General features: G+C 46.0%; 1 protein-coding gene across 1 annotated transcript; it reads left to right on the top strand.

Moving 5' to 3' along the window:
* Positions 1-22,575: 22,575 nt before the first annotated feature.
* On the top strand, positions 22,576-23,590 carry TMSB10 (thymosin beta 10). The gene is given in 3 exon segments (NM_001193442.1): positions 22,576-22,638; positions 22,923-23,037; positions 23,309-23,590. Coding segments are annotated over 2 exon segments (135 nt in total). The 5' UTR covers positions 22,576-22,638; positions 22,923-22,937; the 3' UTR covers positions 23,344-23,590.
* The last annotated feature ends 316 nt before the right edge of the window (positions 23,591-23,906 follow it).

Raw genomic sequence — 23,906 nt, 5'->3', positions numbered from 1 at the left:
TATAAATTTCCCTATAAGCACTGCTTTAGCTACATCACCCGAATTTTGAAAAACTGTATTTCATTATCTTTCATTATCTACTTTCCCTGGTGATTTTCTTCTTTGCCCGTGGATTATTTAGAAGTAGGTTGATTTCCAAATTATGGAATTTTCCTAAATATTAGGTTGGTGCAAAAGCAATTGTGCTTTTTGCAATATCAATAGATTTATAATCCAATTCCATTGTATTCCATTGTAATCAGAAAACATACTCTGTATGATTTTGATTATTTGGAATTCATTGGGACTTGTTTTATGGCTCAGCATATGGTCAGATACTGAGCATGAAATATCATCCACATCCAAAGTACCTAGATAATTTTGTTTGGTTCTGACATTTTTTAAATGAAGTGGGGTTTTTTTCGTTTTGTTTTGTTTTTGTTTTTTCTCTTAGCCACACCCGTCATCAAGTAGGATTTATTCTGTAAGACACTCGGTATCCAAACATCCTGTAGAATCACATCTACTCTACTTACATTGCTTCCACAGACATTCCTAAGTCCACTATCATCCCATAGTGCTGACCCAGAACAGGCTGACATGGCCTGGTCCTCACTTGCCTCATCCAGACATCTGGGTTGCAGGCCTTTCTGCCTTTCCCTTCCTGGTTAGGAAGGAGATGTTAAATGTACCTATGACCTCTCTGCCTATCTGCAGAGTTTCTGGATCAAGTTCAGCTCCTTAACTTGAGCTTTGTTACTGGACCATACCTCTGGCCACCCATTGCCAGAGCCCTGAATTGCTTCTGAACCTTCCCCTGGTCCTTTCTCTTTTCCATTTCATGTATGGTTGATATCCTTGGCAACTCTCTCGTATTAGTCCATTTTGTGCTGCTATAGAAGAATACCACAGACTGGGTCATTTATAAAGAGCAGAAATGTAGTTCCTTACAGTTTTGGAGGCTGGAAAATCTGAGACCAAGGTGCCTGGCATCTTGCAAGGGCCTCCTTACTGCATCACCCCATTGTGGAAGGTGAGAGGACAAGAGAGCGAGAAAGAGAGAGGAATCAAGATTGAGAGCTAAAGTCAGCTTCAAGCCATTCATGAGGTCGTGAGAGTGAAGGCCTCCAATGATGCCCCAGCTCCCAACAATGTTGCATTAGGGATTAAGTTTCCAACACATGCTTTTGGAGGACACTTTCAAAGCATAGCATCCCCTTAGGTCCACCTACTCTTAAGTGCTTCTTTTGTGCCCCTAGTAATGACTTTCTGAATTTATACAAACCTATGAGGCTTATCCCCTTCATAGCAGTACCTGAGAAAATTATACTGTGGATACTTTTTTGCTCTTTCCCCAAAATCAGATTTACCCTAAAAAATAAAGTTTTCAAAGTATGCAGAGGATTTGTTACAGCTTCAGCAACACCTCTGTGCCTTCACCCGGACTTTTTCTACCTGGCTTCACTGACCTGCAGCCATCCACGGATTTTCCTAGGCGGTCAGGACATCACAGGTGTGGTGACAGGTCCCCTTGGTTGTCCCTCCTGATATTCACACTTACGTTTCATGCCCTGTCCTTTACTGTAACCAGAACCTGAGACTTGCTTCTAACGATGACATGTGGCAAAGGTTATGACCTGTGCTGTGATTACTTGTACATGACTACTTAAACATATAGTGCTAGTCTTCTAAAGTCTCTGTCTCCATTGCTCTCTTTAGATAAGCAAGTTGCCATGAGTCCTACAGCCATGAAGACATGAATTCTGCCAACAACCTAAGTGAGCTCAGGAGCAGATCCCTCTCCAGTTGAGCCTCCGATGAGAATCCAGTCCTAGCCAACAACACCCTGACTGTAGCCTTGTGAGACCCCAAGCAGAGGACTCAATTAAGCTATGTCTACACTCCTGATCCAAAGCAACTGGGAAAATAAATGTGTGCTGCTTTAAGCCACCGAGTTTGTGGTAATTTGTTGCAGCAGCAATAGATAACTAATACACCAGGGGAAGCGGGATGTTAAGCACTTCCTCAGGACTTCCAGCGTGGCGCTCAACCAGCAGGCTGTGTCCGTCCTCAAGGTGACCAGTTGAAGACCTAAGCTGATGGAAGTGTGGAAACACCTACTCCCTCCACTGCCAGGTGTGCAGGCTCCGTGCATTCTCAGAAAGGGACTGAATGTTGCCACACTCCCTCAGCCACCCAGTGTTGGCACAAGAATTTCTAAGTAAGGAACAGTAGCAAGTATGCCAAAGCTGCATTTGTTTTGTAGCACACTGCTTGTACCATATTGTAAAAAAGAGAAAACATCCCTGGACAGCTGGGAGCTGGTCTGGTTTTATCAGTCGGGCCTTGGTGTTGCTACAAGCTGCCCTGGCACCCACAGCTGAGTCATGGTGTTCTCCTGTTGAACACAAACAATTTCACAGAGCATCAACATCAGACAAGGCCACTCTGTGATGAATGAAGATGAAAGCAAGACCCCTCCATAATCACATCTCAACACAGACAAAACATGAACATTGGCCAAGTCACAAGAAAGGATGTCCAGTCATCCGCCTCTTCTGACTAAGGAGTGACAGCTGCTCCTTTACCAAGGCCAACTTTCACCTCCATTCATTTCTCCCACCTCATAGATGAGATATGTGAAGATTCTATTTGGGGATGAATTCTGATCCCCCAAAATTCATACATTAATGCCCTAACCCCTCGTGCTTCAGAATGTGACTGTATTTAGAGATAAAGTCTTTAAAGAGATGATTAAGTTAAAATGAGACTGTAAGGATGGGCCCTAATCCAATCTGACTGGTGTCCTTATAAAAAGAGGAAATTTGAGCCAGGCGTGGTAGCTCTCACCTGTAATCATAGCACTCTGGGATGCCAAGGCAGAAGGATGGCTTGAGCCCAGGAGTTAGAGATCAGCTTGGGCAACAAAGGGAGACACTGTCTCTACAAAAAAAAAAAAAATTAGCCTGGCATGGTGGCACACGAATGGGGTCCCAGCTACTTAGGAGACTGAGGCTGGAGGATCCCTTGTGCCTGGGAGATCAAGAAGACTACAGTGAAACATGATCTCCACTGCACTTCAGCCTGGGCAACAGACTGAGGCCCTGTCTCAAACAAAAAGAAGAGAACAGCAGGGACATCCACACACGGAGGGGCAACCATGTGAGTACACAGAAAGAAGGCAGTCATCTGCAAGCCAAGGAGCAAGGCCTCAGGAGAAAAGACCTGCCAACACTTTGATCTCAGACTTGCAGCATCCAGAACTGTAAGAAAATAAATTTCTGGGCCAGGCACGGTGGCTCACACCTGTAATCCCAGCACTTTGGGAGCCCAAGGCAGGCAGCTCACATGAGGTCAGGAGTCCAAGAATAGCCTGGCCAACACGGTGAAACCCCATCTCTACTAAAAATACAAAACTTATCCAGGTGTAGTGGCATGCACCTGTAATCCCAGCTACTCGGGAGGCTGAGGCAGGAAAATCACTTGAACCCGGGAGGCAGAGGTTACGGTGAGCCGAGATTGCACCACTGCACTCCAGCCTGGGCAACAGAGCAAGACTGTCTCAAAAAAAAGAAAAGAAATTTCTGTTGTTTAAGCTGCCCAGTCTGGGGTATTTTTTATGGCATCCCAAGCTGACTAATACTTGATAGCACCCAACCCAGAGCAAAGCCCCACTTCCTTGAACCCTCCCCCAAATCACCTGACAAGTCCAAATCCTGTAACAAGCCCCCCTAACACCTTCTTCCTGATATGCCCTACTGTTCCCCAAAATATGAGAAAATTTGGACACACAAAAGACACACATCTAGAGAATTCTCCCTCATTGCAAACAGCAATAAATCCAACTAATGCAATTTTGAGTGCGTCCCTGGTGGTCTATGGCTGAAGGGCATTGTTAATTGTATGTCTAGTTGGAGTGACGTTGGCCAGCCCCCACACCATCCTTGTGCTTCCACTGATCTTCTATCAGACCTCGTTGAGGGAGACCTACTGAAATTGGCACCTGCCCGTCTCCTCCCATTCCTCCTCTCCTGCCCCTCCCCTCCCTGCAAACCACATGGTGACACTATGCTAGGTAAATGCTCATTTGCTCCTAGAAGCCCGGTGCAATGCTGGTGCCTGTACAGAGGAGTCCTGACAGAAAAAGCTTCATGATATGTCGAGATGAATTGGGGCCTCCCAGGAGGGCACAGGAAAAAAGAACGGGTGTTCACTCTTCAGCTAGCTTCAGGCTTTTGCCTCGCTATCTGGGAGACACCCGCAGAAGGAAAGAGCTGAATTGCTGGACATTGGAAGAAAAAGGGTTTTTTACCAGAGAGGGGCAGAAGGGTGAAGAAGCTAGAGGCAAGGAGGCTGGAGACAACCATTAAGGGGGAAGACAGCAGAGGTATTGACAAGGGGGTTTTGTGATGGCTTACTGTTGAAAATTTTCAAGAAATTTCCAGTGATATTTAAATTACACACCATTCCTTTAGAGGTGGGTTTTAGACCTCTGACAGTTGGCATATGGCTTCACTGTGGGCACAGAGAAGAGAGAAGGCCTTCCAAAGGGGGCCCAGCCACACTTAAGGGACAATGAGCTAAACGTTTAGTTTTCACTGTGAGTAAACAAGTAAACAAAACTATGAACTTTTTCTAAAAGTGACCTGAATGATCAGCGAGTTCTTACAAGACAGGGGAGTGATTGTTCTATAAAACCTTCAAAAGCTCTAACTTGCATCCAGACACGGTGACTCACGCCTGTAATCCCAGCATTCTGGGAGGACAAGGCGGGCAGATCACCTGAGTTCAGGAGTTCGAGACCAGCCTGGCCAACATGGCGAAACCCCGCCTCTACTAAAAATACAAAAAAAAAAAAAAATTAGCTGTGCGTGGTGGCGCATGCCTGTAGTCCCAGCTACTCGGGAGGCTGAGGCGGGAGAATGGCTTGAACTCGGGAGGCGGAAGTTGCAGTGAGCCAAGATCGCACCATTGCACTCCAGCCCGGGTGACAGAGCGAGAATCCATTTCACCAAAAAAAAAAAAAAAAAAAACCAAAGTTCTAATTTGCTACCCAAGCATATTTGGTGGTGTTTGTTTGTTTGTTTTTGGAACAAAGTTTCGCTCTTGTTGCCCAGGCTGGAGCGCAATGGTGCGATCTTGTCTCACTGCAACCTCTGCCTCCCGGGTTCAAGTGATTCTCCTGCCTCAGCCTCCTGAGTAGCTGGGATTACAGGCACCTGCCACTTCTGACTTCAGGTGATCCACCCGCCTCAGCTTCCCAAAGTGCTGGGATTACAGGCATGAGCCACCTCGCCCGGCCATGGTGTGCACTATTTTTTATCCTTAGGGGATCCTGCATCTTTTCTAGAAACTGTTTCATTCATTTATACAACACCTTTATCAAATACCTGAACAGTTCAGTGCCAAGTGAGGGTTTATAAAGATGAATGTGGCCGGGTGCAGTGGCGAACGCCTGTAATCCCAACACTTTGGGAGGCCGAGGCAGGCAGTTCACCTAAGGTCAGGAGTTAGAGACCAGCCTGGACAACACGGTGAAACCCTGTCTCTACTAAAAATGCAAAAATTAGCCGGGTGTGGCAGTGTATGCCTGTAGTCCAAGCTACTCAGGAGGCTGAGGCAGGAGAATAGCTTGAACCTAGAAGGCAGAGGTTGCATTGAGCCAAGATCATGCCACTGTACTCCAGCCTGGGCAACAAAGTGAGACTCTATCTCAAAAAAAAAAAAAAAAAAAGTGACTGTGACAGGCATGACTCCTCGCCCCCCGGAGCTTCCTCTCAAGAGCCATTATCCCTGGTTGCATACTAGAATCACCTGGAGAGCTTTTAAAATTACCAAAACCTGGGCCTCACCCTGATTAATTAACTCAGAATTTCTGGGTGGTGTGGCCCCAGCATCAGCTTCTTTAAAGCTGCCCTGGTATTTCGAATATGCAGCCAAGATTGAGAGACAGATAGAAATTTCACAAAAAAGGAAATTACAGGATGGTAGTGTGGGTGGTGTGATGAGGGTCCATGACAGGACAGCCCATGACCCCACCGTCATTCTACGGAGAGTCTCCACAGGAATGTCATCTAATCAGAAACCTCAGATCTGAGTAAGAGTTAACCAGAAAGCAGCATTCCAGCGAGAAAGAACAGCAGACACAAAGGCCTTGAGGCATGAGAGAGAGTTCACTGCTTTCATGGAATTCAGTCTTGTTGCACATAGACCAAGGCAAGTAAGCGTAAGCCAGAGAGATAGCAGGAGCTGGAGGTGAAAGGCCCCAGAGCTGAGATGAGGAGTTTGGCCCATATCTTGAAGACGTGGCAGAGCCATCAAAGTGTTTTAAGCAGAGGAATTGTGTAATCATACATACACTTTAGTGAGATCACTCAGACAGTAGCACGGAAGGGAAACTGGAGAAAGTGAAAGCGGAAGTGGTAAGACAGTGAGGGGACATGACAGGGACCTGCACTAGGCTCTGGCGGGGGTCAAAGAGAAGTACTATCATAAAAGTAAAATCCACCGCACTTGGAGGTTAATTGGATGTAGGGAAGAGGGAGAACAAGAAACTTTCCAGAACTAGCACCCAGAAAGGGCCTCTAGACCACACCCTTTGGCCTCAACTACACAACCATAGTGCTGGTGGTGATGGAGGGTGAATATTCATAAGACCCCCAGTTACATCAGCGTTTCAATGGTCCTTCAGGCAACAAGAGAAGCAGGGGGAAAGGGAGTCTATCTCTCACTTCCTCCAAGATTAGGAACATCAGGTTCTTCTAGACCCCCAAACTCTTTTCCCCAGCCTCCCCCTGAAGTCTCTATAACTCCCACTGTCCTCTAGTCTTGCCTGCCTTTAGTAGAGTATCACCATCTCAGGCAGTTTCCTTTTGTTCTGAGCACTGTGAAAAGGACTGGGGTCCCGGAAGCATGCAGAACTAGAGTCCCATCTTGTCTCTGCCACTTACTAGCTGTGTGATCTTAGGTAAGTCACATAACATCTCTGAACTTTATCTTCTTCATCTGCAAAATGGAAATCAGAATATTTGTCTTGCAGGGATGTTGTAAAGACTATAACTAACGTAATAGATAAAGAGCCAAGCAGAATATATAAAAATTGACAAAAGATAATACACATAATGTAGAAAGCTCCTAATTTTTAAAAAAGAGAAAGAAAAAGGGTTATCAGGCTATTTGAGAAATCAGCAAAGATCGTAAAAAGACAACAAGAGGGAAAGGAGTAAGAGGAGAAAGAAAAGGGAGGGAAGAAGAAAATGAGGGAAAGAAGGAGAAATATAATAGTGCATGAAGAAATGAAAAAATACTCACTAGCTAATCAAATAAAAGCAAATTAATACTGGCGATGGATAACGATGATAGCCTGACAATGTGAATGTACTTAATAGCACTGAATTGAACACTTAAAAATGATTAAAATGGTAAATTTTATGTTATGTATATTTTACCACAATTTTTAAAATAAAATAATGTTTAAAAGCAAATGAAAACAAGTAGGTACATTTCCACCTCTCAAACTGGCAAAAATAGAAGCATGGCAATATCCAATAGGAAAGTAAAAGCTTTTTGTTTTGTTTTGTTTTGATTTTTTTGTTTGTTTGTTTGGTTGGTTTTTTTTTTTTTTTTTTTGAGGCCAAGTCTCACTCTGTTGCCCAGGCTGGAGTTCAGTGGTGCAATCTCGGCTCACTGCAACCTCCCCCTCCCAGGTTCAAGTAATTCTCATGCCTCAGCCTCCCAAGTAGCTGGGACTACAGGCGTGAGCCAACATGCCTGGCTAATTTTTGTATTTTTAGTAGAGATGGGGTTTCACCATGTTGGCCAGGCTTGTCTCAAACTCCTGACCTCAGGTGATCCGCCCACCTCGGCCTCCCAGAGTGCTGGGATTACAGGCATGAGCCTCCGCACCCAGCCGTAAAACCTTTTCGTAAGGCAGTCAGCACCCAGAAATTCCACGAAAGGAATCTATTCTTGGGAAATATTGACTCGTGTGCAAACACACACATACACACACATACAGACCACAGTTTGGGAATCACTGAGCTGGTCACTGAAACATTAAAACAATGAAACACACAACATGTTCTCACTCATTGGTGGGAATTGAACAATGAGAACACTTGGACACAGAAAGGGGAACATCACACACCGGGGGTGGGGGGACGGGGGAGGGATAGCATTAGGAGATATACCTAATGTAAATGACAAGTTAAGGGGTGCAGCACACCAACATGGCACATGTATACATATGTAACAAACCTGCACGTTGTGCTCATGTACCCCAGAATGTAAAGTATAATTTTAAAAAAACAATGAAACAATCCTTATAATTTGAAAGTTACAAATGCAGTAGGTCTTCAGGCTCTAGAATGCAAAGATAGCAAATTAATGACTTATCTGGGGAGGGAGTGAGATGGATGTGGGGTGGGGAAGGGAAGGAAAGAGGGTCTTTCTGCTTCTACTCTCTATGCTTCTGTATTTCTGATTTTTTTTTTTTTTTTTTTAATAACAAGCACAAGCCAAGCACAGTGGCTCACCCCTGTAATCCCAGCACTTTGGGAGGCCGAGGTGGGCAGATCACCTGAGGTCAGGACTTCGAGACCAGGCTGGCCAACATGGCAAAACCCTGTCTCTATTAAAAATACAAAAATCAGCCAGACATGGTTTCAGGTGCCTGTAATCCCAGCTACTCGGAAGGCTGAGGCAAGAGAATCACTGGAACCCGGGAGGCGGAGGTTGCAGTGAGCTGAGATCTCGCCACTGCACTCTAGCCTGGGCCACGGAGCAAGACTCTGCCATCTCAAAAATACATACACACATACATATATACATAAAATAACAAGAACATCTTTGCTAATCTCTTTAATTTTAATGATTTTTTTAAACCGGCTACTTCTTGAGCATGTATTATGTGGCCAGTCCAATTGAGAGTGTGCCTTATACTTCAAAACATAACGATCTACCGATTCTTCCTAATGCCTGAGGAACTTACCACCGCGTGGCTTGTTTGCCATTTTTCGTGATCATAAATAATGCTGCAGGGAATAGGGCCGTGAAGAAAATGAGTGTTGCAGAAAACCTCAGGATTACCATTCTTGTTAGTCCCACTCATTCATTAGGAACAGTGGCCTCAAGAGCTGAACCCCCAGTGCCCGGCCAGTCTTTCCGAGAGATGCAACATGCTAACAGCAACCCCTGCCCTGATCTGGCTGGCTGACTGCCATGACCTCCACTTGGCCCCCGAGGCCCCCCCAGCTATTGGAATACTGTCCTGGCATCTGGCAACTGGTCATTTTATGACCTGGGTTAAGGAAGTGTGGGGTGTTCTTCTTTCCTTCTTCTTTCTTCCTTGCCTGTTGTTTCTGTTGTTTCCTGGGTAGGAAGTTCCTTTTGTCACATGAATGGCGATCAATATCTGGCCTGGCCTCACAGACTAATGTTAGTGGCCTCAGCTGAGGAAGACTGTCTGCCCAGGTCCCCTCCCCCTGCAGACGATAGGCCGCCCTGGCCATGGGAGGGTCAAAGATCTGCTTTCCTTCTTGCTATGGCCCCTGAGAACTTCCTCATGGGCCAGAATCCCAGCTTAAGAGGCAGCCTCTCTCCAAAAGTGCATGGACACGCTTACTCCAAGGAAAGGTCTTTCTCTACCAAGAAAAATATGCTTTACAGCCTCCCAGAAATGAGACAGCAATAATATTATTTTTTCCAGTTGGTGCTTGTATACATATATATATATATATATACCGTTTTATTAAAATACATTTTGGGCTTGAGACTTTATAGTTTTCATAAAATAACTGCCATGAACATACCAGTCACCCAGTATCTCCACATAACAGAAGCCACCCTGTGTGCAGCCCTTGATCAGGGAAGCTTAGCACAGGGAGTTAAGTTACTTGGCCAAGGTTGTACATCTAGTAGGTGTTGGATTCAAACTCACAAAGTCTACCTTTAGAGTTCAAACTTTCACCCATTTCCCTATACTGCCACCTCTCACTACCAGCTAGCATTTTCTTTAAGAAGGAGATATATTACATATATGAGGAAGAGGATATATATTAATATATCCTCTTTTATATATATTATATGTGATGTAATAGATATTAATATATATTATATGTGATGTAATAGATATTAATATATATATCCTCTTCCTCTCCTTAAATAGAAGCTAATCCAAGAGAACTCCTTAATAAACATCCTGCATATATATATATTCTATATATTCTCTCTCTATATATATAGAATAGAATATATATATATATTCTATTATAGAGGAGTTTCAAACTCACACAAAATAGAAGCATGGCAATATCCAATAGGAAAGTAAAAGCTTTTGGTTTTGATTTGGTTTGGTTTGGTTTGGTTTTGGGGTTTGGTTTTGTTTTGTTTTTTGTTTTGTTTTTGAGACCAAGTCTCACTCTGTTGCCCAGGCTGGAGTGCAGTGGTGTGATCTTGGCTCACTGCAATCTCCCCCTCCCGGGTTCAAGCGATTCTCATGCCTCAGCCTCCTGAGTAGTTGAGACTACAGGCGTGAGCCAACATGCCCGGCTAATTTTTGTATTTTTAGTAGAGACGGGGTTTCACCATGTTGGCCAGGCTGGTCTCAAACTCCTGACCTCAGGTGATCCTAAAGACAAAAGAAGGCAAAAGAGTACAATGAGCCCGTATATAAATATCACTCAGCTTTTGAAGGACATAGTAACAGCTCCAGAACTAGGATTCCATGGAACACAGTTTGGGAATCACCGTCCTAGGTCGATGTAGATGGCTCCTCCAGCATTTGATCAGAACACGGTAAGGGCCATTCAGGTGACCCCAGAGAGATCAGACTAGGTGCACAGAGGAAGAAGAGACAGCATATAGGGAGAGCAGAAGGGTCAAGAAAGCAGGCAAGGGAGAAACTCACAGCTCCCAGGGGCGGCTGGCAGCGGTCTAGTTCCAGCCCTAGGGCATTCTTAGCCTAAGTCCCCTGGGATGGACACTGCAAGGGACTACTCAGGTTCCCCTTCAAGAAAGGACTTGTTGAACCAGCTGGCTAGGAATGTTGCCAGCAGATAGCCTCCAGGTGTCATTCTCTGTAGCACTGCCTTGGCTGCACAGAGCCACCTCATCCTTACAGTCTCAGCCCATCTTTGGGACAACATTAGCTTCAGAGGTTCCCTGCGGTGTGTTGGGGGTACTGAGGTGGTCATTAAGCCTACATTGTCTAGCTTGACTTCTCCCCAATCCCAGTTCCTTCTTCTGCTTCAATAGGAGTGAATTCAAGGGAACTCCTTAATAAATATCCTGCACATTGAACCTGTCTGATTTTGCTTCCAGGGAAACCCGAACTGCCATATGCCCTTTTTGTTTAAGGGATCCCAAGTGAGTCTTTGTTCCCTGCAATCTAAAGAGGATAATTAACACAGTCACCCAGCCAGTCACCATATTGGAGCTGGGATCACTATTATACTGTACTTCTTTACAGAAAACATACAGACACTGGGACTGGAGAAAGAAAAAAACAAATGGGAGAGATTTTCAAATTGTATGCAGTATATCAGGGAAAGAGGTCAAAATGTACACACTGAGACCCATACTTACGACGAAAGAAAAACGCAGCTTGCTTTTTCTCTGGCAGTGCTTGGGTGCCCACACTGGCAGATGGGCAGTAAGTGAGCCGATTAAAGGAAACTCAGGCTCTTCCTGTTTGAAGTGGTCTGCTAAGGCTTCACTCAGTCTCCCTGCAGAAATGCTTGGTCTTGAGTGGTTCCTTCCTCTCTCCTCCCCAGAGAGGTTCAAGGCTCAGGCGCTTCCTTCCTTCATGGCTGTCAGAAAGAGGAGGTTCTCCTGGCTCTTACTCTCTCCATCCTTGCTGCATCTGCCGCCAAATCCTCTGCTGCTGACATATCTCAGTGTCTGTTTTCTTGGCAGAGTCATGGAGGCGGGGGGCTCTTGATGAGTCAGCCTTCCCCTTGACCTTCCTAACCTGGAAAATTCCCCAAGATCTAACTGCTACTTTCCTTAAATTCCTGGCTTGGACGGCCTTCCCTGGGGCCCTCTTCACAGAGCCAGTTCATTCCTGTGTGTTGAAACCAGCCAGCCTTGCAAACTTAGCCTCAGGAAGTTTCTATGCTTTCCCATGGGGTAGTATTAACTTAGCAGCTAGCACCAAAACTCCACTGAGGAAAGGAATTGTCTTTGGGGATTAGCTGCTGGTAGTAGGAAAGGGGGCCCAAAAACCTCCTTTCAGCCAGAACGAAGGAAGCAAGGAACATTGTTCTGCTGTACACTAAACAAGTACACTATTCTATTGGGGAGAAAGAGGAGAGTTGGTATTTCCCAAGGGAAGGAATTAAGAGAAGGAGAGAATCGGAAAGGGTACAGGAGGCAGGGTGCAATGGCTCATGCCTATAATCCCAACACTTTGGGAGGCCAAGACAAGAGGATCACTTGAGGCCAGGAGTTACAGACCAGCCCAGGCAACATAACGTGACCTCATCTCTACTAAGAATAAAAATTTAAAAAAAATAACTGGGCATGCGCCTGTGGTTGCAGCTGCCTGGAGGCTGAGGAAGCAGGATCACTTGAGCCAGGGAAGTTGAGACTGCAGTGAGCTGTGATCGCACCACTACACTCCAGGCTGGGTGACAGGGAAAGAGCCTTTCTCAAAAATAAATAAATAAAATTAAGTTAGGGGGTAGGTGGAGATACTGCAAGTTTGGGAATACCTGGGAGAAGCACAGGAGGGTCCCCAATGGCACAAGGATGTGTCAGTAAAAATATGTCTGCCTGTCCCCACAACCCACAAACCTCTGATAAAAGTTGTACTGAACATACCAGCCTTATATTGTTCCTCTGAAAAAGGAAATTAAGGCCAAGGGCTATCTACATATGGAGGTGCATTAATGTGGAGACACAAAAACTCTGAGAGATGAGAAATAACTATAAGAACAGAACTTGCCTGAAAATTCAGAAAAATCATGGGGAAGCATCAAAAAGGAGTTGGAATCATTCTTAGCTAGATCTTGGTCAGATTCCAGAGAACATCTGAGTTACACATAAAATTTCAGAAACATCTGTCTTGTGGAGGTGAAAGAAGAGTTTAGATGTGAAAGGGATGATTTCTGAACAATAGACGCTAAGCCACCGATGAAGGGATCCCTCTACAGTGGTGTTTCAACCGCTAGTCACAGCCAATTAGTGGGTAATAAAATCAAACTGGCAGGTCATAATCAGCATTTGTAATAAAATGATAAAATGGAAAGGAACCATTCAACACCACTAGCCATTAGGGAAATGTAAATTAAAGCCATGATGAGATATCACTCCACACCTATTAGAATAAATACAATTAAAACAGTGACAATACAAAGTACTGGTGAGAATGCTGGGAAACTGGATCTCTCCTACATTGCTGGTAGGAATGTAAAACAATACAGCCACTCTGCAAAATTGTTTGGCATTTTCTTACAAAACTCCGCACACACTTACCAAATGATCCAGCAGTCCCAGCCTCCCAACCCTGGTCATTTATCCCAGAGAAATGAAAACTTCTGTCCACCCCACAAAATGCACACAGATCTTCAGAGCAGCTTTATTTTTAATAGCCCAAATATGAAACAACCAAAATGTCCCTCAATATGCAGTACACCCATACCATACGAATACAAAGAATTAAAAGTGTATGAAGTACTCAACAACTTGGATGGATCTCATTTTTGTCTTTTTAAAAAATATAGAGGCCGGGCGCGGTGGCTCAAGCCTGTAATCCCAGCACTTTGGGAGGCCGAGATGGGCGGATCACGAGGTCAGGAGATCGAGACCATCCTGGCTAACACGGTGAAACCCCGTCTCTACTAAGAAATACAAAAAATAGCCGGGCGAGGTGGCAGCGCCTGTAGTCCCAACTACTCGGGAGGCTGAGGCCGGAGAATGGCGTGAACCCGGGAGGCGGAGCTTGCAGTGAGCTGAGATCCGGCCACTGCACTCCAGCCTGGGCTACAGAGCGAGACTCCGTCTCAAAAAAAAAAAAATATATATATATATAGAGAGAGAGAGAGAGACAGGGTCCACTATGTAGATTAGTGGCTGCCAGGAGTTATGGGTGGGGATGTGTGCGACTATAATAGGGTAGCATGAGGGACTCCTTGTGTGGTGATGGAATAAATCTGTAACTAGATTGTGATGGTGGTAACACAACTCTACACATGTAACAAAAATGCCTATGGCTGGGTACAGTGGCTCATGCTTATAATCCCAGCACTTCGGGAGACCGAGGCAGATGAATCACTTGAGGTCAGGAGTTCAAGACCAGGCTGGCCAATATGGTGAAACCCCATCTCTGCTTAAAAAATAAAAAAATAGCCTGTAATCCCAGCTACTTGGGAGGCTAAGGCAAGAGAATCACTTGAACCCGGGAGGCAGAGATTGCAGTGAGCCGAGATCATGCCACTACACTCCACCCTGGGCAACAGAATGAGGCTCCATCTCAAAAAAATATACAAATAAATGAAAGCCCTTAACTACACATGCTCAAATAAATATATGTAAAAATTGGTGAAATCTGGAAATAGTCTATAAATTACGTGAATATTGATTTCCTGGTTTTGATACTGAATTATTATAGTTAGGTAAGATGTTACCACTGAGAAGAGTTGGGAGAAGGATACCAGGGACCTCAGTTTATTATCTTTGCAACTTCCTGTGAATCTATCATTATTTCACATTTTTAAAAAATTAATGAAAAGGAATAGAATAGGACAGAGAAGGTCAGAGTGCTTCATTCAGAGCAAGGGTGAATATTGTTCTAGTAAAACTTTTGTATCATTTGTGTGTGCTCATGTGAGGACTAGGCAACAATATTAAAGGCACATAATGTGCTTCTTGGGGGAGTGACTTCTCAGGTCAAAGAAAATTTAAAAACCGCTGCTCTACAGTACGCTCTGCTGACTCAAAGACCTGCAGGAGCCAGGCAGATCATGTGAAGAAGCAAAACGGGCCTAGTTCATTAAGATTGGTGTCACCTATCTTTCCCACGTACAGTCAGATCTCTTACTGTGGCAGGTTTTATAATGATACAAATATTCTTTACTTTCACAAATAAATGTGCTTTCTTATTTTTCTTGAATCACATGGCACTCTTGTTCCATCTTTTCTCCTCACTTTTTTCACTTTTTTCTTTATTGTGGTAAAATATATATAGCATATAGTTTATATTTTTAAGTGTACAGTTCAGTGGCATTTAGTGAATTCACATTATTGGGTGACCATCACAATGATTCATCTCTAGAGCTTTTTCATCATCTCACACTGAAATTCTGTACAGTAACAAAAACTCCCCATTCTCCCCTCCCCCTGGCCACTGGTAACCACTGTTCTCCTTGCTGTCTCTATGTATTTTCTCCCTATTTTTGAGAGTGAATTAGTTCATCTATTGCTAAGAAACAAATTACTCCAAAACTTAGCAACATAAAACATAAAGTTACAGTTTCTAAGAGCAGCTTAGTTGAATAGTCTCTAGCTCAGGGTCTCTCATGAGGTTGCCATCAACTCCACAGCCAGGACTGCAGTCCTCTGAAAGTTTAGCTGAGGCTAGAGGACCCACTTCCTCCTTACTCATGCAGTTGTTGGCAAATCTCAGCTGCTCACTGGCTGTGAGCCAGAGGCTTCAGTTCCTCGCCACATGGGCCTCTTCACAGGGCTGCTCACAACATGGTAAGTGGCTTCCCTCAGAATGAGAAATCCAAGGGAGAGAAGGACAGAGCCAGGCACCAAAATGGAAGTTACAGTCTTTTGTAACTTAATCTCAGAAATGACATACTATCATCTCTGGCATATGCCATTGGTCACACAGAACAATCCCAGTGCAATAGAGGAGAGGGCTACACAAGGATGGGAACAGGAGGGACTCGCTGGGGCCATCTTGAAGGCTGGCTCACACAGAGACCAAGGATCAAGAAATATTTCTGGCCAGGCAAGGTGGCTCACACCTGTAATCCCAGCACTTTGGGAGGCCGAGGCGGGTGGATCACCTGAGGTCAGGAGTTCAAGACCAGCCTGGTCAACATGGTGAAACCCCATCTGTACTAAAAATATAAAAATTAGCTGGGCATGGTGGCGGGTGCCTGTAGTCTCAGCTACTAGGGAGGCTGAGGCAGGAGAACTGCTTGAACCTGGGGGGTGGAGGTTGCAGTAAGCCAAGAATACGCCACTGCACTCCAGCCTGGGTGACAGAGCGATACTCCATCTCAAAAAAGAAAAAAATATTTCTGTACTATAAGCAGAACACCAGTCCAAATATAATAAGCAGCAACTGACACTTGTTTCCTTGTTTCCATGCTGGAAAGACATTAGGGAATGACAGGAAATCCAGTACAGTGAAGAGGACATGCCTCATTTCAAGGGGGCAGCTGTTCACTGTGGTGTTACCATGAGAAAATACAGACCCAGTGCTACTAGATCTTCAGCACGGAAATCTTCCAATGTTTGAGGGCTGGCTGAAGTTTTTGTTAAATTTAGTGTGGCCAGACAAAATACATATGCCAGCTGGATCCAGGCTGGCAGTTTGCAAACCCTGCTGCAGGGTCTAGGCAAGGGCATTGCAGTGGTGAGGTGCCCAGGCTTTGGAATCAGCCAGACTGGGATTCAAATCCCAGCAATACCAATGACCAGCTGTGTGGCCTTGACCGAGCCTTAGATACCTATACTCTAAAGCAGAGATGTTTAAAATCCTGCTCTTTCACACTATTTTGTCAAGGATTAAATAAGATAATACATGTGAAGTCCTAACTGCCGAATCTGGAACACAGTGTCTGCTCAGTAACATGAGTCGCTGTCATCATCGCTATTCTAGCGGCAGAGATGAAAAATCAAACAGTAACATTCTCACTCACACTGTGGCCTTTAGCCACCTGGGCTACCTAAGCAACTGCCAAGGTTGACGTAGGCGCTAACCCACGCTGTTCTCCACAGAGCAGAACAATCCCTGCTGAAGCTGAACCTCAAACACCCATTTTATTTTCTTCACAATTTTATCTTGGATGAGCTCTTCAGCCCCATAACCTACAAAAACATACAGCATTTTGATGGTGTGGAAAACATGGAATTCACAGCCTGATTTCTTTGCTTCCCCTGCCTCCTTTGTGTGAGGCTGGCAACTATTTTCAGGCTGGTAAAATTTTCAGGCTGGCAAAACTGGCACTCAGAAGGAGACTGTTTCACAAATGGAATAGTAGCAACAGACGGACCAGGGAGGTCATCTAGGGCAAGGTTTCCTCACTTGTGAGCCTACTCTGGCCCGTCTCTATAACAGTCCAAATACTTGGCTATCCTCTTCTCACTGAGGATAGCCTCTTCTCATTGAATGCCTCCAATGACAGTGAACTGATCACTTCCCCCAAAGTAGCTCATTCCATTTCAATTAGGAAGTTAAGCATTTTTTTGCTCTGCCTGGAAACTGCCCAGGTTTATGCATTTGTTCAAAGAATATTGACTGAGTACTTACTATATGTCAGGCATTGCCGTAGGTGCTGGGGATACAGTGGTGAATGAGACAGGTGAGGTCTCCCATTTTCTATGGCAGAACATAGACAATACACAAAGAAATGAATGTGTAACATGTTTACTTGTATATTGGTTAGAGATGGATTCTATGAAGAAAACTGAAACACACTAAAGGACAAGAGAATGACAAGGGTGTTGCTCTGTATGTGGGCCAAGGAGAGTTCTCTGAGGAAAGAGACACTTAAGCAGGTTCCTAAATGAAGGAAGAATGTGCACAATGCGTATGTTTAGACCAAGAAGAGCATAAATGAGGGCAAAGGTCCTATAGCAGGAGTGAATGGTTTTCTTACATTAAAGGAAATCTGGACTGGACTCTTTCTTCCTATCTATACAATCACAAATTTCACTGCCATTTGCCAGTTAACCATGTTAATCATCTCTCCCTGTATTGGTAGGATTAATATTAGGGCCAGGAGGCTTCCACATCTGTCTCTATCAGGTTTATCTCATCACATTTTGTTCATTTCTTCACGGGATCCAGTTGGTTTTGGAGCTTAGAGGTTCATCCTTCATAACATAATCATTATTCTATCTACATCCTCATTCCAGTCTCTGATAAAAGTGTCAAGTTGGACAAGTCTGAGGAATGAAGCCCCATGGCAACCCTCCAAAGGCATCCCCCACCCCCACCAGGTTGACAGTCATCAAGACTTTCTTAGTTCCTCTTATTAGTTCTACATTTTCCAGAACATCCTTCTTGACAAAGAAAATGGCAATATCATTGCAGTTTAGTAGTTCAGCTTTGTCTATTCCATCTGTGAACAGTATAAAATCTGTTCCCAGCAGCAGGCTGAAATGTTGTCATGTGTAAGTGGCACTCCAAGTCATAAGTGAATAGGAGGCATGACCATGAATATTATTGGCTGACACTACACTTGTAACTTGAGAGTTTCATTGTATCTTCCACAGCCAGAATGCTCCCAGATATTTTGTGAGCATTCAGTAGACATTTATTGAATAAGTATATGTGTGTTACATTAAGTATGTAGGAAAAAATCCCCAAATGAGATCTGAGTGCCTGGAATCACCAGGTTATAATATATCTACCTCATGGTGGTCCAGTTATCTAATGCTGTGTAACAAAATATTCTCAAACTTAGTGTCTTAAAACGACTACATTTATTTTGCTCATGAGTCTGCAATTTAGGCAGGGACAATTCATCTGTGCTCCACTTGGCATTAGCTGAGGCAGTTTGAAGCTTCGAAGGCTCCTTCACTTGTGTGGTTAGTGGTTGATGCTGGCTATTGGCTCTGACCTCAGCTGAGGCTGTGGCTGGAATGCCAACATGTGGCCTTTCCTTGTAGATGCTTGGTTTTCTCACAACTTGGAGGTATCCTGAAAGAACGTCAGAAAGAACCATGTGGTCTTTTATGACCTAGCCTCAGAAGTCACAAAGGCATCATTCCTTCCATGTGTTATTCACTAAAATAAAGTCACTAAGGCCAGTCTGTACCCAAGAAATGGTGGGAAAATGTCAAAGAACATGAAGATGTTTTAAAACCTCTGCCCATGGGACTGGCTGAGACATAAATTTGACCATTGTCCTTCAGCAATGAATGCCAAAGAGGCTGCCTGCTGTGGTAGAGATGGGCCACAGGGTTGCACTGAGCAAGAATAAGGAAAGTCTGTCTGCAAGTCCCCTTAAAGCTCCTTTGTTTGGGAGTCTTGCATACTTACTCAGTCACCAAACATAGGTCTCCATAGCTATATTTAGAAGTCAACTCCTTTGTTTTCTCAATAAAGGGAAGTTGGAATGGAAGTTCACCATGGGTCCAAATTGGTACAATTGAATACTCCTACACCCAGGTCAAAGTTGGGGCCTGGGAATTTATTATAATAATACCTAAACAATTATTGGCATTGCAACTGAAAAGATGTCAAGTGCCAGTGAAACCCTCCAAAGAGTCATTGTCTCTGAAAATCTGGATATTTTTACTTTCTATTTAGCAGATCCTTCAACAGTGTATGGCAGAGACCACTCCAAGACCACCCAACCCTGCTTTCTTTCTCTCCTAGGGACAGCTAGACTATATTTCCCAGCCTCCTCTGCAGTTATGCGAAACCAAGTGAACAAGCTCTGGCCAAAGAAATGAGAACGAAAGTAATGGAGACTACTTCCAAGCCTGGTCCATAAAAACTCTAGTGTGGGCCTCTAGCCTTTCCTCTTTCCCCGTCCACTGACTGGATGGTGTGGACTTCAAGGACCTAGAGGAGAGAAGAGTAATAAGACAGAAGGGGCCTGAGTTCCTGAGTCACTGCATAGAAAAGAATTGCCTGACCAGCAACATCAGCATAGAATGTTGCTGCATGAGTAGAAAATAAACTTGTAGGCCGGGCACAGTGGCTCACACCTGTAATCCTAGCACTTTGGGAGGCCAAGGCGAGTGGATCATGTGAGGTCAGGAGTTCAAGACCAGCCTGGCCAACATGGTGAAACCCCATCCATACTAAAAATACAAAATTAGCCAGGTGTGGTGGTGCATGCCTGTAATCCCAGTTACTCGGGAGGCTGAGGCAGGAGAATTGCTTGAACCCAGGAGACAGATGTTGCAGTGAGAGGAGATCATGCCTCTGCACTCCAGCCTGGGCTACAGGGCAAGACTCCATCTCAAAAATCAAAAAATAAAATAAACTTGTATTGCATTAAGCCACTTTGGGGGCTGTGTGTTACAGTTATTTGCCGACCCTGCCTGTGAAGTTCCGCTTTCATTCAAGAAATGTTCACTACCCTCCCTCTCTTACCATAGGTGGAATATTTTCCCCACTCTGTTGATGGTGGGCTTGACCAATAGGACGATAGCAAACATGACAGTATATGACATGCTTTGACACTTTAACATTTCTACACTATCTTGCAGGACAACCCTCTTGCTATTCTGCCATCACCAAAGAATCAGCCAGAGGATAAGATACCTGTGGAGCAAACCTAGATCCAATCCAAAGTCTGGAGCCAAGCCCAGCCTGGCCCAGCCCAGCACCATCTGACCTGCCCATATAGGAACAAGAATAAATAATTGTTTAAGCTCCTGAGCTTTGGCTGGTTTGTTACATGGCATATTGCAGCAGAAGTTAACCAATGCACTCATCAAATATGGGTGTGATATTCCAATGACGTTGCTATTTTAAGTATCCACTTGAGGCCAGGCACAGTGGTTCACACTTGTAATCACAGTTCTTTGGGAGGCCAAGGAGGGTGAATCACTTGAGGTCAGGAGTTTGAGACTAGCCTGGCCAACATGGTGAAACCCCATCTCTACTAAAAATACAAAAATTAGAGATGGTGGCACGTGCCAGTAATACCAGCTACTTGGGAGGCTGAGGCACAAGAATCGCTTGAACCCAGGAGGCAGAGGTTGCAGTGAGCTGAGATCACATCACTGCACTCCAGCCTGGGCAACAGGGTGAGATCCGTCTCAAAAAAAAAAAAAAAAAAAAAGGTATCCACTTGATGCCTCTTCTTTATCTAAGTTTATGCCAAAGCTATTTTATAGATGAAGAAACTAAGGAAAAGATTTGCCCAAGGTCACACAAGCCTAAGCTCTCTTCCCACTGTTCCAAACACACTGAAGGAAAGTGAGAAAAGCAGGTAAAATCAGGAGGGGAGAAGGGGGCAGTGGTGCTCAGGCTTGTAATCCCAGCACTTTGGGAGGTTGAGGCAGGCAGATGGCTTGAACCCAGAAGTTCGAGACCAGCCTGGGCAACATGGTGAAATCTCGTCTCTACGAAAATAATACAAAAGATTTGCCGCTAGTGTTGGTGCACGCCCGCAGTCCCAATTATTCAGGAGGCTGAGGAGGAAGAATCACTTGAACCAGGGAAGTCCAGGCTGCCATGAGCCGTGATCACACCACTGAACTCCAGGCTGCGTGACAGAGTGAGACCCTGTCTCAAAAAAAGTAAATAAATAAAATCAGGACCGAATTTAGGCTGTTACCACCAAATCCCACTTTAAAGGGCTTGGTAATACTTCACACTTGAAAAAGGAAAGGTCAGGACAAATAAAAGAAAAACCAGCCTTAACTCCTGGGCTGGTAATTTATGGAACTTATTACCTAACGGTGTTGCAGAGGCTGAAAATACAACTTTTCTAAGAAAGATGTGAATAATTGCAGTATACCACTCCTACAATGGGTTAATAAGAAAAACAAGAACGTTTGTAGGCATGTGGGTCTCTACTATCCTCAAGGTTAACTTCAAGGAGGAAAACCGCACCCGCTGATAACAGTGTTTCCAGGAGCTCGGCGAGAAAAAGAACACTGCGAGCCTTCTTGGGACGCCCTGTTCTCACCACAGCCCTTCACACAATGCATCTAACAGCATTTAAGGAGCACCCGCCACGCCAACGATCCTGCTGGAACCGCCCAGTTCAGGGAACATGGGACGACTGACCAGAGGGCAACCGCCCCCAACCTGAGCAAAGAGCGCTGGAAACCTATTTCTCCCCTCCCCTTCCTCCTCCCCTCCCCCCGCCCCCGCTCCCCGCTCCACTACGGGACCCTCGGCTCGAATTCTTTTAGTGCAGGACCAGCTTAGGACTCAGCCTCCCTGAGGAGAGGAAAAGTGGGGGAGGGAAGGGGACTCTGGAGGAGCAAAAGCAAGAGGAGTGGGGGCGACAGGGGTGGGGCGTCTCCCAGAGCAAGGACTGCTGCAGAGTGCGCGTGCACGCCCGCACATCCACACCCACGGCTACACATCATATCTGCACACGCACAAAACCACACACCCTCCCCAGTCGGTCCCATATCCTTTCTGCGGGGTGAACAGCAGATTCCCGGAAAGGGGGAAATGTAGCCGCAAAAGCAAACCCGGGGACCTAGCGCCCACCCTGGCGGCGACTACAGCCCCCACGCAAGGCACACTGTGAGCTGGGGGTGCCGGGCACGGGAGAAGCCGCGCCCAGCCGGGCTGGCAGCCCAGCGGAGGGCGCGGCAGGGCGAGGAGCCGCCCGCGCTGCTCCCGCCCCTCGGGTGCCAGCGCCGCCCCTGCTGCGGCGGGTGAGGGGCGGGGCGGGGCGCGGCGTATATAAGGCTAGGGGCGGGCGCCGCTCTTTTGTCTCTTGCTGCAGCAACGCGAGTGGGAGCACCAGGATCCCGGGCTCGGAACCCGACTACACGGTGAGTGCGGCGTCGGGGCTGGGGGCCCACCCAGGGTGTGGCCGGATCCTGTGCACCGTACAGGCGCGCCGCAACCGCGACAGGCGCCCTTCTCGGACGGGACGCAGGGGCCGGCGACCACGCCCTGGGACCGAGAAGGGGGGTGCCGGACGCGCCCAGATCCTCGGCCTTGGGGCTGCTCGCCACGCCTTAGCGCGAGTGCCACGTCGAGAGGCGTCGGCGGGGAGCGCAGAGGGCGACGCTGGCCCCCAGCCCCAGGTTAAGCGCCTTCGTTTGCCCACTAGGATTGTTTTAAGAAAATGGCAGACAAACCAGACATGGGGGAAATCGCCAGCTTCGATAAGGCCAAGCTGAAGAAAACGGAGACGCAGGAGAAGAACACCCTGCCGACCAAAGAGAGTGAGTGTGCCTCGGTCTCCCGCGCCCCAGTCCAGCCCTTCACCCTGCTCTTCCTTGCAAAACCTCTCCTCCACCCCGCACCCGGCCGTTGCCCGCGGTCTGGGCGGCCCCGGCCGCTCTTTCAGTTTCACAAAGCGCCTTGTCTCTCCCCAGCCCCAAGCTTCCTTCTAAATCCCCACACCTCGTGGGTGCCTCGCCCACACTGGGAAGCACCTCGGTTGCGGGTGGGGGTTGCAGCTCCCCTCCAGCGCCCGCTTCCCGCTCTCCACAGCCATTGAGCAGGAGAAGCGGAGTGAAATTTCCTAAAATCCTGGAGGATTTCCTACCCCCGTCATCTTCGAGACCCCAGTCGTGATGTGGAGGAAGAGCCACCTGCAAGATGGACACGAGCCACAAGCTGCACTGTGAACCTGGGCACTCCGCGCCGATGCCACCGGCCTGTGGGTCTCTGAAGGGACCCCCCCAATCGGACTGCCAAATTCTCCGGTTTGCCCTGGAATATTATAGAAAATTATTTGTATGAATAATGAAAATAAAACACACTTCGTGGCATGGCTGGCGTGGTCTGAGTCTCTTGGTTGAGTATGCGTGGGCAGTGCCACTGCAGCAAAGCCCCCTGCCGCAGAGGGGAGGAGGTGGGTCGCAGAATGGGCTGACCCGGAGGGAGTTTTTAATTTTGTCTTTACCTACTTCTCCGTAAGATTTCATGTCTTGTTAGTCGCTTAACTCTTGCTCGTAAGCAATCTGTGTAAAATTTAACCCCACTTTGTCTCCAAGTTGCTTTGGAAAATGCTTTTTCAAAAGAGCAAGGTTTGCTTTTGATAAGCTTCGAAAGCCCCACTGTTTCCCTCCGGCCTCCTAGCTGACTC

The sequence above is a fragment of the Macaca mulatta genome, chromosome 13 (genome assembly GCF_049350105.2).
Source record: "Macaca mulatta isolate MMU2019108-1 chromosome 13, T2T-MMU8v2.0, whole genome shotgun sequence".
Classification (NCBI taxonomy): Eukaryota; Metazoa; Chordata; class Mammalia; order Primates; family Cercopithecidae; genus Macaca; species Macaca mulatta.
The sequence above is the reverse complement of the archived record's forward strand: the minus strand, read 5'-3'. Positions and strand labels throughout refer to the sequence as shown.